At 32.2% G+C, this 12,678-nt stretch overlaps 1 protein-coding gene across 1 annotated transcript; it reads left to right on the top strand.

Moving 5' to 3' along the window:
• The first annotated feature begins 41 nt into the window (after window positions 1–41).
• LOC125671778 (uncharacterized) lies at window positions 42–10,858 on the top strand. The gene is made up of 2 exons (XM_048907677.2): window positions 42–1,446; window positions 9,488–10,858. Exon 2 carries the CDS (start codon window positions 9,514–9,516, stop codon window positions 10,801–10,803), a length of 1,290 nt encoding a protein of 429 aa, XP_048763634.2. The 5' UTR covers window positions 42–1,446; window positions 9,488–9,513; the 3' UTR covers window positions 10,804–10,858.
• The last annotated feature ends 1,820 nt before the right edge of the window (window positions 10,859–12,678 follow it).

Raw genomic sequence — 12,678 nt, 5'->3', positions numbered from 1 at the left:
TAAGTCGAAAACATTCGTGGAAATTTTTATGGAGTTATATATTGGGAGGAGTGATATTTTTCAACTTTTGAACAGCATAGACAAGCCCCTTTAAAAAAGAATTTTATATCTGTCCTTAATTAACAGAACCTCAGAACAGACACATGGATATGTAATTTTGGTTTTTAGATATGTCTTGCAAAACAATGATTCTTCCTAACGCATTTCTTTAAACGCTGTTATCTAAAGTAATTTTATATTAGGTTTCTCTTGCTTTTTGTAAAACTCAAATGTTTTTATTAGTCATTAATATATATTCCTACGCCATGTAGAGAGATTTTGAGAGAGAGAGAAAAGCATAATGCCCCTTTAAACTACGTCCCGATGATACCTTTTTCACTCATTTTGAGACGTTACCAGCCGTAGGTGAAGCCCAATGCTTAGCGATAATGGCCACAGCAGTGTATGTCCCAACGCCTGCCGCAACGATGGACCTCCTTTCTAATGTCATATCTGAAAGACCCAAAAATCTCTCTTCTAAAGCGAATGAGCAATCACTACATGTATATGTTTACGTCTTAGGTTCGATGCGGCCATATGTATGGCACGAGCAGGGCTCGAACTCACGCGTTTTCTACCACTGAGCTACACAAAAAACATTTAGAAGTGAGAATCATGGGTCTTTCAGATAAGATCTCAAAACATTGTCATGGCAGGCATTAGGAGAACCCTAGCTGATACGACCCTGAGCTTAGGTGACATTCTGTGGCACTTCAACTATGTATATCTTGACACTTTTTTGGCACACTGTTTTTCCCTATAATACCTCTAAAACTTCATTGTTATTTCGGATTTCAAACATTTCGGTTGAGCATCACAGAAGAGACATTTTTTGTCGAAATGCGCATCTGGTGCATCAAAATTAGTACCGTATAAGTTTTATATTATGACCCCTGGGTCGATGCCTCTGCTGGTGGACTGTTAGTCCCCGAGGGTCTCTACAGCCCAGTAGCTAAGTACTTCGTTACTAGCTTGAAAATACGGATGTATATTTAATTGCTGTTATAAAATTTAAAAATTCATTTCAAAATTAAGGATTATCTCCCTCATGCATAGCTCTTATCCTTAGACGAATTTGACTCCACTTTTTTGGCACATTGTTTTCCCCTATAATACCTCTAAAACTTCATTGTTATTCCGGATTTCAAACATTTCGGTTGAGCATCACTGAAGAGACATTATTTGTCGAAATGCGCATCTGGTGCATCAAAATTAGTACCGTATAAGTTTTACATGAGAAGTTTCTCGAAAAGGATGCAAACAAATTAAATGTTTAATATTTATATGTAATTATGTTTGTGACTGCAACAGCAGCGATTACTGAAACGAGATGATTGCCTTTGAGGTTGACGCTGAATACAAGGCCAATCTTTGCTCATATTAAAGCTGACATGGATTCATAAACATGTAAGTTTTCTCATCTTATCCGCCATATTACTTTCAGGTAGCTTATTTTATTCTACCCGTATGAACTCGACCAGTGCACATCTCCAATAGTAATGAATAGGAAATGAGAAATAAATGAAATCACGTTTTAAAACACTATGCATCGTTCAAAATTACAGAAAATTGAAATTGTATAATGGTGAAACATTCTGAAAGTTTAGATAAAGGTCCCCAGCGTGATGGGGCTCTCTTTAACAAAACCTGGATCCATCACTGATTATGAACCAACATTTTCCAAGAAAGTTAGAAATTAAATGCCTTTTCAGAATCTTATGACACAATATCATGGATCTTTCTCAAATCATTTGAAAGCTTGAATTCAGCTCATGGAACAAGCATCAATGCGAATTTTCTGAGTATTCGTTATCAAACACGAATGTTTGAGAAAAGTGACAACTTTCATTCAAAGTACTCTAAAATTGGTTGTTGCTAAGATGTATAAATGAACCAGTCGCTCAAACCTACCCCATTTACGTGGATCCCCTGCCATGCTGGATCGTTTTACGATGGTCAGCATAGTGCACGTCATCATCCCAGAAAGAATATCACTGATTCAACTAGTACTATAGGAATATTGATATTGTAGTACTATAGGAATGTTGATATTGTAGTACTATCAGAATGTTGATATTGTAGTACTATCAGAATGTTGATATTGTAGTACTATCAGAATATTAATATTGTAGTACTATCAGAATGTTGATATTGTAGTACTATCAGAATGTTGCTATTCTAGTACTATAGGAATGTTGATATTGTAGTACTATCAGAATGTTGACATTGTAGTACTATCAGAATATTGATATTGTAGTACTATCAGAATGTTGATATTATAGTACTATCAGAATGTTGCTATTCTAGTACTATAGGAATGTTGATATTGTAGTACTATCAGAATGTTGATATTGTAGTACTATCAGAATGTTGATATTGTAGTACTATCAGAATGTTGATATTGTAGTACTATAAGAATGTTAACATTATTGTTTATAGGTCAAAATTAAACTCGAACGAGGAAACAACACACAAACTTCAGATAGTTATACATGTTAAAAAATAGGGTAAGTGTCAAAAGCATACACTCGATCACATACAAATACGATCCTCTGAACTCAAAAATAGGTATCCAAAATACGACATATAATCTAACATTCTTTTGACATCACTTATCCCTTTATGTTTACAATAAAAAAATGTAACAGTAAATATTTAACATCCAAACGCAAAAAGTGTAACGGTAAATATTTAACATTAACATTGGATACAGCTCCGATAAATTTTCACAATATTGTAGTACATGTAATATTATTAGAATGTTGTTATTGTAGTACTATCATAATGTTGATATTGTAGTACTATACGAATGTTAATATTGAAGTACATGTACTATATAAATGTTGAGATTGTAATACTATTAGAATGTTGATATTGTAGTACTATAGGAATGTTGATATTGTAGTACTATCAGAATGTTGATATTGTAGTACTATCAGAATGTTGATATTGTAGTACATGTACTATATAAATGTTGAGATTGTAATACTATTAGAATGTTGATATTGTAGTACTATAGGAATGTTGATATTGTAGTACTATCAGAATGTTGATATTGTAGTACTATCAGAATGTTGATATTGTAGTACTATCAGAATGTTGATATTGTAGAACTATAGGAATGTTGATATTGTAGTACTATCAGAATGTTGATATTGTAGTATTATCAGAATGTTGATATTGTAGAACTATAGGAATGTTGATATTGTAGTACTATCAGAATCTTGATATTGTAGTACTATACGAATGTTGATATTGTAGTATTATCAGAATCTTGATATTGTAGAACTATCGGAATGTTGATATTGTAGTACTATCAGAATGTTGCTATTGTAGAACTATACTAATGTTGATATTGTAGTATTATACGAATATTTATAATGTAGTACAATCAGAATGTTGATATTGTAGCACTATCAGAATGTTGATATTGTAGCACTATCAGAATGTTGATATTGTAGCACGATCAGAATGTTGATATTGTAGCACTATCAGAATGTAGATATTATAGTACTATCAGAATGTAGATATTATAGTACTATAGGAATGTTGATATTGTAGTATTAAACAAATATTGATATTTTAGTACTATCAGAATGTAGATATTATAGTAGTATCAGAATGTTGATATTGTAGTACTATCAGAATGTAGATTTTGTAGTACTATCAGAATGTTGATATTGTAGTACTATCAGAATGTTGATATTGTACTACTATACGAATCTTGATATTGTAGTATTATACAAATATTGATATTTTAGTACTATCAGAATGTAGATATTGTAGTACTATCAGAATGTTGATATTCTAGTACTATCAGAATGTTGATATTGTAGTACTATCAGAATGTTGATATTATAGTACTATCAGAATGTTGATATTGTAGTACTATCAGAATGTTGATATTGTAGTACTATAGGAATGTTGATATTGTAGTACTATCAGAATGTTGATATTGTAGTACTATCAGATTGTTGATATTGTAGTACTATCAGAATGTTGATATTGTAGTACTAGAGGAATGTTGATATTGTAGTACTAGAGGAATGTTGATATTGTAGTACTATAGGAATGTTGATATTGTAGTACTATCAGAATGTTGGTATTGTAGTACTCTCAGAATGTTGATATTGTAGTACTATCAGAATGTTGATATTGTAGTACTATCAGAATGTTGTTATTGTAGTACTATCAGAATGCTGATATTGTAGTACTATAGGAATGTTAATATTGTAGAACTATAGGAATGTTGATATTGTAGTACTATCAGAATGTTGTTATTGTAGTACAATCAGAATGTTGATATTGTAGTACTATCAGAATGTTGATATTGTAGTACTATCAGAATGTTGATATTATAGTACTATCAGAATGTTGATATTGTAGTACTATCAGAATGTTGATATTGTAGTACTATCAGAATGTTGATATTGTAGTACTATCAGAATGTTGATATTGTAGTACTAGAGGAATGTTGATATTGTAGTACTATCAGAATGTTGTTATTGTAGTACAATCAGAATATTGATATTGTAGTACTATCAGAATAGTACTATCAGAATGTTGATATTGTAGTACTATAGGAATGTTAATATTGTAGTACTCTCAGAATGTTGATATTGTAGTACTATCAAAATGTTGTTATTGTAGTACAATCAAAATGTTGATATTGTAGTACAATCAGAATGTTGATATTGTAATACTATCAGAATGTTGATATTGTAGTACTATCAGAATGTTGATATTATAGTACTATCACATTGTTGATATTGTAGTACTATCAGAATGTTGATATTGTAGTATTATCAGATTGTTGATATTGTAGTACTATCAGAATGTTGATATTGTAGTACTATCAGAATGTTGTTATTGTAGTACAATCAGAATTTTGATATTGTAGTACTATCAGAATGTTGATATTATAGTACTATCAGAATGTTGATATTGTAGTACTATAGGAATGTTAATATTGTAGTACAATCAGAATGTTGATATTGTAGTACTATCAGAATGTTGATATTGTAGTACTATCAGAATGTTGATATTGTAGTACTATCAGAATGTTGGTATTTTAGTACTTTCAGAATGTTAATATTGTAGTACTATCAGAATGTTGATATTGTAGTACTATCAGAATGTTGATATTGTAGTACTATCAGAATGTTGATATTGTAGTACTATCAGAATGTTGATATTGTAGTACTATAGAAATGTTGAGATTGTAGTACTATACGAATGTTGATATTGTAGTACTATCAGAATGTTAATATTGTAGTACAATCAGAATGTTGATATTGTAGTACTATCAGAATGTTGATATTGTAGTACTATCAGAATGTTGATATTGTAGTACTATCAGAATGTTGGTATTTTAGTACTTTCAGAATGTTAATATTGTAGTACTATCAGAATGTTGATATTGTAGTACTATCAGAATGTTGATATTGTAGTACTATCAGAATGTTGATATTGTAGTACTAGAGGAATGTTGATATTGTAGTACTATCAGAATGTTGATATTGTAGCACTATCAGAATGTTGATATTGAAATACTATCAGAATGTTGATATTGTAGTACTATAGGAATGTTGTTATTGTAGTACTATCAGAATGTTGATATTGTAGTACATGTACTATATAAATGTTGAGATTGTAATACTATTAGAATGTTGATATTGTAGTACTATAGGAATGTTGAGATTGTAGTACTATCAGAATGTTGATATTGTAGTACTATCAGAATGTTGATATTGTAGCACTATCAGAATGTTGATATTGAAATACTATCAGAATGTTGATATTGTAGTACTATAGGAATGTTAATAGTGTAATACTATCAGAATGTTGATATTGTAGTACTATCAGAATGTTGGTATTTTAGTACTTTCAGAATGTTAATATTGTAGTACTATCAGAATGTTGATATTGTAGTACTATCAGAATGTTGATATTGTAGTACTATCAGAATGTTGATATTGTAGTACTATCAGAATGTTGATATTGTAGTACTATCAGAATGTTGATATTGTAGTACTATAGAAATGTTGAGATTGTAGTACTATACGAATGTTGATATTGTAGTACTATCAGAATGTTAATATTGTAGTACAATCAGAATGTTGATATTGTAGTACTATCAGAATGTTGATATTGTAGTACTATCAGAATGTTGATATTGTAGTACTATCAGAATGTTGGTATTTTAGTACTTTCAGAATGTTAATATTGTAGTACTATCAGAATGTTGATATTGTAGTACTATCAGAATGTTGATATTGTAGTACTATCAGAATGTTGATATTGTAGTACTATCAGAATGTTGATATTGTAGTACTATCAGAATGTTGATATTGTAGCACTATCAGAATGTTGATATTGAAATACTATCAGAATGTTGATATTGTAGTACTATAGGAATGTTGTTATTGTAGTACTATCAGAATGTTGATATTGTAGTACATGTACTATATAAATGTTGAGATTGTAATACTATTAGAATGTTGATATTGTAGTACTATAGGAATGTTGAGATTGTAGTACTATCAGAATGTTGATATTGTAGTACAATCAGAATGTTGATATTGTAGCACTATCAGAATGTTGATATTGAAATACTATCAGAATGTTGATATTGTAGTACTATAGGAATGTTGTTATTGTAGTACTATCAGAATGTTGATATTGTAGTACATGTACTATATAAATGTTGAGATTGTAATACTATTAGAATGTTGATATTGTAGTACTATAGGAATGTTGAGATTGTAGTACTATCAGAATGTTGATATTGTAGTACTATCAGAATGTTGATATTGTAATAATATCAGAATGTTGATATTGTAGTACTATCAGAATGTTGATATTGTAGTACTAAAGGAATGTTGATATTTTAGTACTATAGGAATGTTGATATTGTAGTACTATCAGAATGTTGATATTGTAGTACTATCAGAATGTTGATATTGTAGTACTATCAGAATGTTGATATTATAGTACTATCACAATGTTGATATTGTAGTACTATACGAATGTTGATATTGTAGTACTATCAGAATGTTGATATTGTAGTACTATATGAATGTTGTTATTGTAGTACATGTACTATATAAATGTTGAGATTGTAATACTATTAGAATGTTGATATTGTAGTACTATAGGAATGTTGATATTGTAGTACTATCAGAATGTTGATATTGTAGCACTATCAGAATGTTGATATTGTAGCACTATCAGAATGTTGATATTGAAATACTATCAGAATGTTGATATTGTAGTACTATAGGAATGTTAATAGTGTAATACTATAGGAATGTTGATATTGTAGTACCTGTGCTATATAAATATTGATATTGTAGTACTAAAGGAATGTTGATATTGTAGTACTATCAGAATGTTGATATTGTAGTACTATCTCAATGTTGATATTGTAGTACTATCAGAATGTTGATATTGTAATACTATCAGAATGTTGATATTGTAGTACTATCAGAATGTTGATATTGTAATACTATCAGAATGTTGATATTGTAGTACTAAAGGAATGTTGATATTGTAATACTATCAGAATGTTGATATTGTAGCACGATCAGAATGTTGATATTGTAGCACTATCAGAATGTTGATATTGTAATACTATCAGAATGTTGATATTGTAGTACTAGAGGAATGTTGATATTGTAGTACTATCAGAATGTTGATATAGTAGTACTATCGGTGGGAAAGCACTACAAATATTGGCCAATGTAACCGAAAAACAACAACAACAAAACGTGAGCTGGCTTGTCAAGAACGTATATCCTGTGAAATATCCCAAGGAACTCTGCATGAATTGGCAAAAGAACAATGTAAAAGTAGAACAAAAGAATGAGATAATACCAGTCCAAGACTAGTTGCATCACAATATTTCAACGTTAGAACGTTATCATCATATTCAATTTATATTTCTAAATTGTGAGGGATTAAGTATTGCTTAAAATTTTAATACTTCAGTGCTCACTACCCTGAATATAAGTAACCTTGACCTTGAATATCTATATTTCGTTTTGAATTAATGATCGAGAAAATGATTCATCAGAACAGCTTACCCACAAACAAATCATTAGAATCAATATAAATATACTGTAATTGGAATAATTTTATTTGTGCAGATGGACATGTAGGTAAATATAGTACGTGTACCTAATAAATAAGGGTAAGGCCTTTTACAAGCATGGCAGACATCGCTTTGTTAAATATGACACGTGCTCTTATTTGCTATGTTACTAGACACCGGATATTGAATTATTCCTTTGTTAACAGTACATGGTAACACATTGATTGCATTGAATTTTTCTCTCCTATATTAACCATTTTGCGGCAATTGGTATTATCATACCCCTTTCACCTGTTAGGTGTTGTATGAAGGTAAGATCGCAACGTACATAAGGTAAAATACCATTGAATTATATATATATATATATATATATATATATATATATATATATATGTGTGTGTGTGTGTGTGTGTGTCATAACGTAAAAGAAAAGAGTACGCAATGCTGAGAAAAAGTAATAGTCCAATTCTTGAATTGATTTTCAATAAATATCATAAAAATCAAATTATTAACAAAGTTTACAATCTGAAATGGGTTTAAACAATTTAAACCTATCTAATTGTAAACAGCGTAGGTATAGTCACCATAGGTGCTAGTCGGCCATGTTGTCACTTCGAGAAATTGAAAGTACAATTACTGAAAAAAGAATTGTTGAAAAATCCTGCACTTGGATTAATTTCTTGTGTTTGTTCGATGATATTAACCACATATTAAAAGTAAGATCAAGTTATCTTGCATCGAATGAGACAAGAATGGACAACAAAATTTTGTTTTCATTTGGCACACGTGTTGCCGAGCACAGGAAATGCATGATAATTTTATCTGCAATAATAATTGTAGAGGTCTTATACCATATCACCCCCTAATAAGGGGTAATAATGATTTTATTTGTAAGTTATATGGTATAAGATCCCTAGTTTTATTATTACAAAATCATCGGTTGAACCGTTCCTGTGGGCCAAGATGCTAGATGCAGACGACATGCTCGACGGAGTTCATTATAGTAATTCGGTCTTTGCAGTTATAGGCAGATATGCTTCAAAATTATCTGATGCATTTTATCGCAGGATTAAAAAGTAAATGTAAATATATTCATATAAATGATGCGTGCTTGAAATGATTTTGTTCGTATCCTCTGTCAAACGGAACGTTAGGATTGTACTTTATTGGGTATCTATAATCAAGCCAACTATCATCTTCGCTAGTCAAGGATTTTCGGTCCACTCCATTCCCAATAAACTTTAAAATTCATGGGGAGCGGAGTGGATCGAAAATCCTTGACTAGCGAAAGTGGCAATGTGTATGCAATTTCAATTGTTATATACATTAATACTCTGATTGTTTTTTGTATTTAAGAGTACCAGTACTCCAGCTCAACAATCATGCAGATTGGTCATCTCTTGCTGTCCATGTTCTTGCTGTTTCTGGTCAGTGATCTTCACGCTGACGTCGGGGACGATGTGCAAGAAGTATCTGATGCTGTGAAAGGCGGAATAGAAGCAGCCAATACAATTACTGACATCGTATCTGGCGTTAAGATCCTTTCCAAATTCACAAAAATCATGGGCTCTGTTGCTCCCTTCCTGGCAGCCATCGGTCCACTCATGGACCTCATAACCATGTTTCTTCCGCAACAAGAAGATCCAACATTGACCTACTTGAAAGAACAGTTTTCGAAGGTGGATTCCAACTTCAGAAATATGGAAAGGCTTTTTGGAGAAGTTACAAATTTAATCCAATCAACAGGAATCAAATCACAATTTTCAACTATTGAACAAAATGTCAATGCTTTGTCATACCGCCTTCATATGTTAATGAAAGCTCCGAGAGAAGCCGCTGAAGGTCAGAAGTTTCGATTTATCTCGTCCTTTCAGGTTAGTTATCAAAATGCAGCGAAAAAAATATATGATGGTATAATGAAAAAGCAATCTTTTACGGACAATATCCCGGAAGCAGCGATGCAATACACCAATTATGATCGGAAGAAAATGCAGAGGGTGATGGCGGGATGCTTTGGACTCCTCGTGACGGCTGTGAAAGTCAACTTAGCGTACCTGGAACTGACCAATAGAACGGCCAGTTATAAAATGGAAAAGACGCACTGGGAGAAAGGCATCAAAGAAGTTCTAGAGAAAGTGAAAAGTGTGGATGCAGAAGTTACTGATGCATGGGAACACCAGAGGTTTAAAGATTTAAAAGATCTTTCGGCGCAGTATAAAGATGATAGCAACGAAGAATTTTCAAAGCGACTGTATGAATTTTATTCAGAGAAATATTACTGGAGAGAATGGGTCGTCATTGTATATAAGAAAATGGCCAAATCATGGACTGGGAATAACGGACACGTCTTTAGTCTGTGTGGAGGTGACGAATATTTAGAAATGGACGGCAGAAATGTGTTAACATCGAGCGTAGCACAAGACAAGGGGAAGATAGCCACTGGCTACTACACGAGGAAGTTAAGTGGAGTTAAAACTTACAAGAAGGTTCTTTGGGTTCGTAAAGCCTACACCGCAACGTATGTAATGAATCAAATGATGAACTTTAGCCGTGGTTCTGATGTATGCTTGCGAGCCGTTATATCTGATCGAGAGGATGCTCGAAGTCAAAGTGCCCCTGGTCGCTTAGTTGTCAAATGGAAGCACTTTTACGGCATGTTCGTTTTCGGCTAAGAACGTGCACAGCAGCTATTTACTAATGAGTAATAAAAGTTGTCCAAAATCGCAAGATTCATTTTGTTTTAATTCTCTTCCTAAACAAGTGACAGAGTGTGGGAGGAAAGTTACTGAGAGGTTCCGGAAAACTTTAAAATGATTGCAGAATTAGCTTCAATATAAATGTATCCGTATCAGATTTTTTTTATTCTGACGTTTTCGGGCTAGGGCTACAATTACATAGCATCTCCGTAATGGTGGAAAATAATTTTATGAATAATCGATAATAAGCTCCGTGTATTAGTCCCAAATGTTGTTTACACCAAAAGGAGTACCAACTATATGCTTGGGCATGTCTAATGAAGATGTTTTTCATTGAATATCATGTACAGCATGCAAAATTCTTCGTCTGCTCCGCCATGCTTGTTATCGCAAGATCTCGTAGGTGGATCTACTGAAAAACCTAAACATTGACAATCAGCGCGAAAATATAGTTACTAGAGCCATTCCGACAAAGAAAGGAAAATGTTTTAACTTGAAATTAAATCTAAACCTTTTCAATACCGAAGTAATAGCTTTCTCCTCTGTGCTCTTCCAATGATGTAAATAGTACCTTATATGGCAGGTAAACGGAGTTATCCGTAGTCAAAATCAGTGTGCCAAGAAGGGTTTAACAATCGGTATGAAACACGTCAGACAGCATTTGACCCAACGAACGATATCACAATATCCCTATACTTTTGGAGGCACGTATTAGATATATTGCGTGACCCCTTACCTCAGTTTTGAAAAATGGTGCTACGTGCCTGTTTCGTAAGCATAAAATTCACCGTACAGTGTCCTCTCTCTCATACCAGTTCAATCGCCATATATACATGTAACACCAGGTTCAGCCACCTTAACGCCGACAAAACACTAAATAACATACTCAAAACTTCACCGGTCGTTTCTGACAGAGGGAAATGAGTTGGCTTTGGAAAATTACTAGACATTTTACAAATTTTGTAAAAAAAAAAAAAAAAAAACCCAAAAAAAACAAAAAAACAACACCATAAATCATTTGAATGAAACTTTTATAACAATTGGAGAATACTTTATACGATAAAGTCATGCTAAAAATCGCACGTTCACCTGTGTACGTATTTGTACCCAAATCAGACCTTCAGACTTACTGTGTATATTGTAAGGATCCTAAATTCCTGTTAAGAGCTTGATCTTTCATTCTTTTCTTGATATTTTCTCCATTAAAATAGGTAAAATGGCTCCGCACTTCATAATTCAATATTTTCGGTACATCTCCAGTTGAACCAATAGGGATAGGGCTTTAATATTTTACATACAGATGCTTCTTGAAGAGACGTGGTACTTTGTTTTTGGTAAAGACATTTGATCTGATGGTCTTTGCCTTGGACTTTAACCTACTTTTCAAAACTTTAACCTTAGTTACATATTTTTAAGCAAAGGGACATGGGTTTAATATTTCATATTTAGATGCATCTAATCTCAGCTGAATGAGTTTCGGCTTGGCTGAATATTTAGACTGACGCCTTCTCCGAATCGCGGGGCAGTCATGCATAATTCATGTCTGGAAATTTACTTTCAGCTTTGGCCGGTTCTAGCAATTGATGTGCACATTGACACTGCTGTTCCCCTGAAATAAATGACTTGACTTAAACTAACCCTTTATTACTATTAATTTTACATTGCTATCGTCTAGGTATGAAGATCCCAAATTGAAAATACTCACGAACTTTTCCGTTCAAATGATAACTTCCATGGCACAACATTTTATCTTCTGAAATTCCTATAGCCTGTTTTATCTAGATAAGATACAGTGTATCTCCACAAACATGTACCTATTTGTATAATGCTAATTTAAAAAAAAAAACAACT

Source organism: Ostrea edulis, chromosome 4 (assembly GCF_947568905.1).
Source record: "Ostrea edulis chromosome 4, xbOstEdul1.1, whole genome shotgun sequence".
NCBI lineage: Eukaryota > Metazoa > Mollusca > Bivalvia > Ostreida > Ostreidae > Ostrea > Ostrea edulis.
The sequence above is the reverse complement of the archived record's forward strand: the minus strand, read 5'-3'. Positions and strand labels throughout refer to the sequence as shown.

Excerpts from the sequence above, each read along its gene's own strand:
- LOC125671778 (XM_048907677.2), top strand. The coding sequence starts at position 9,514 with ATGCAGATTGGTCATCTCTTGCTGTCCATGTTCTTGCTGTTTCTGGTC.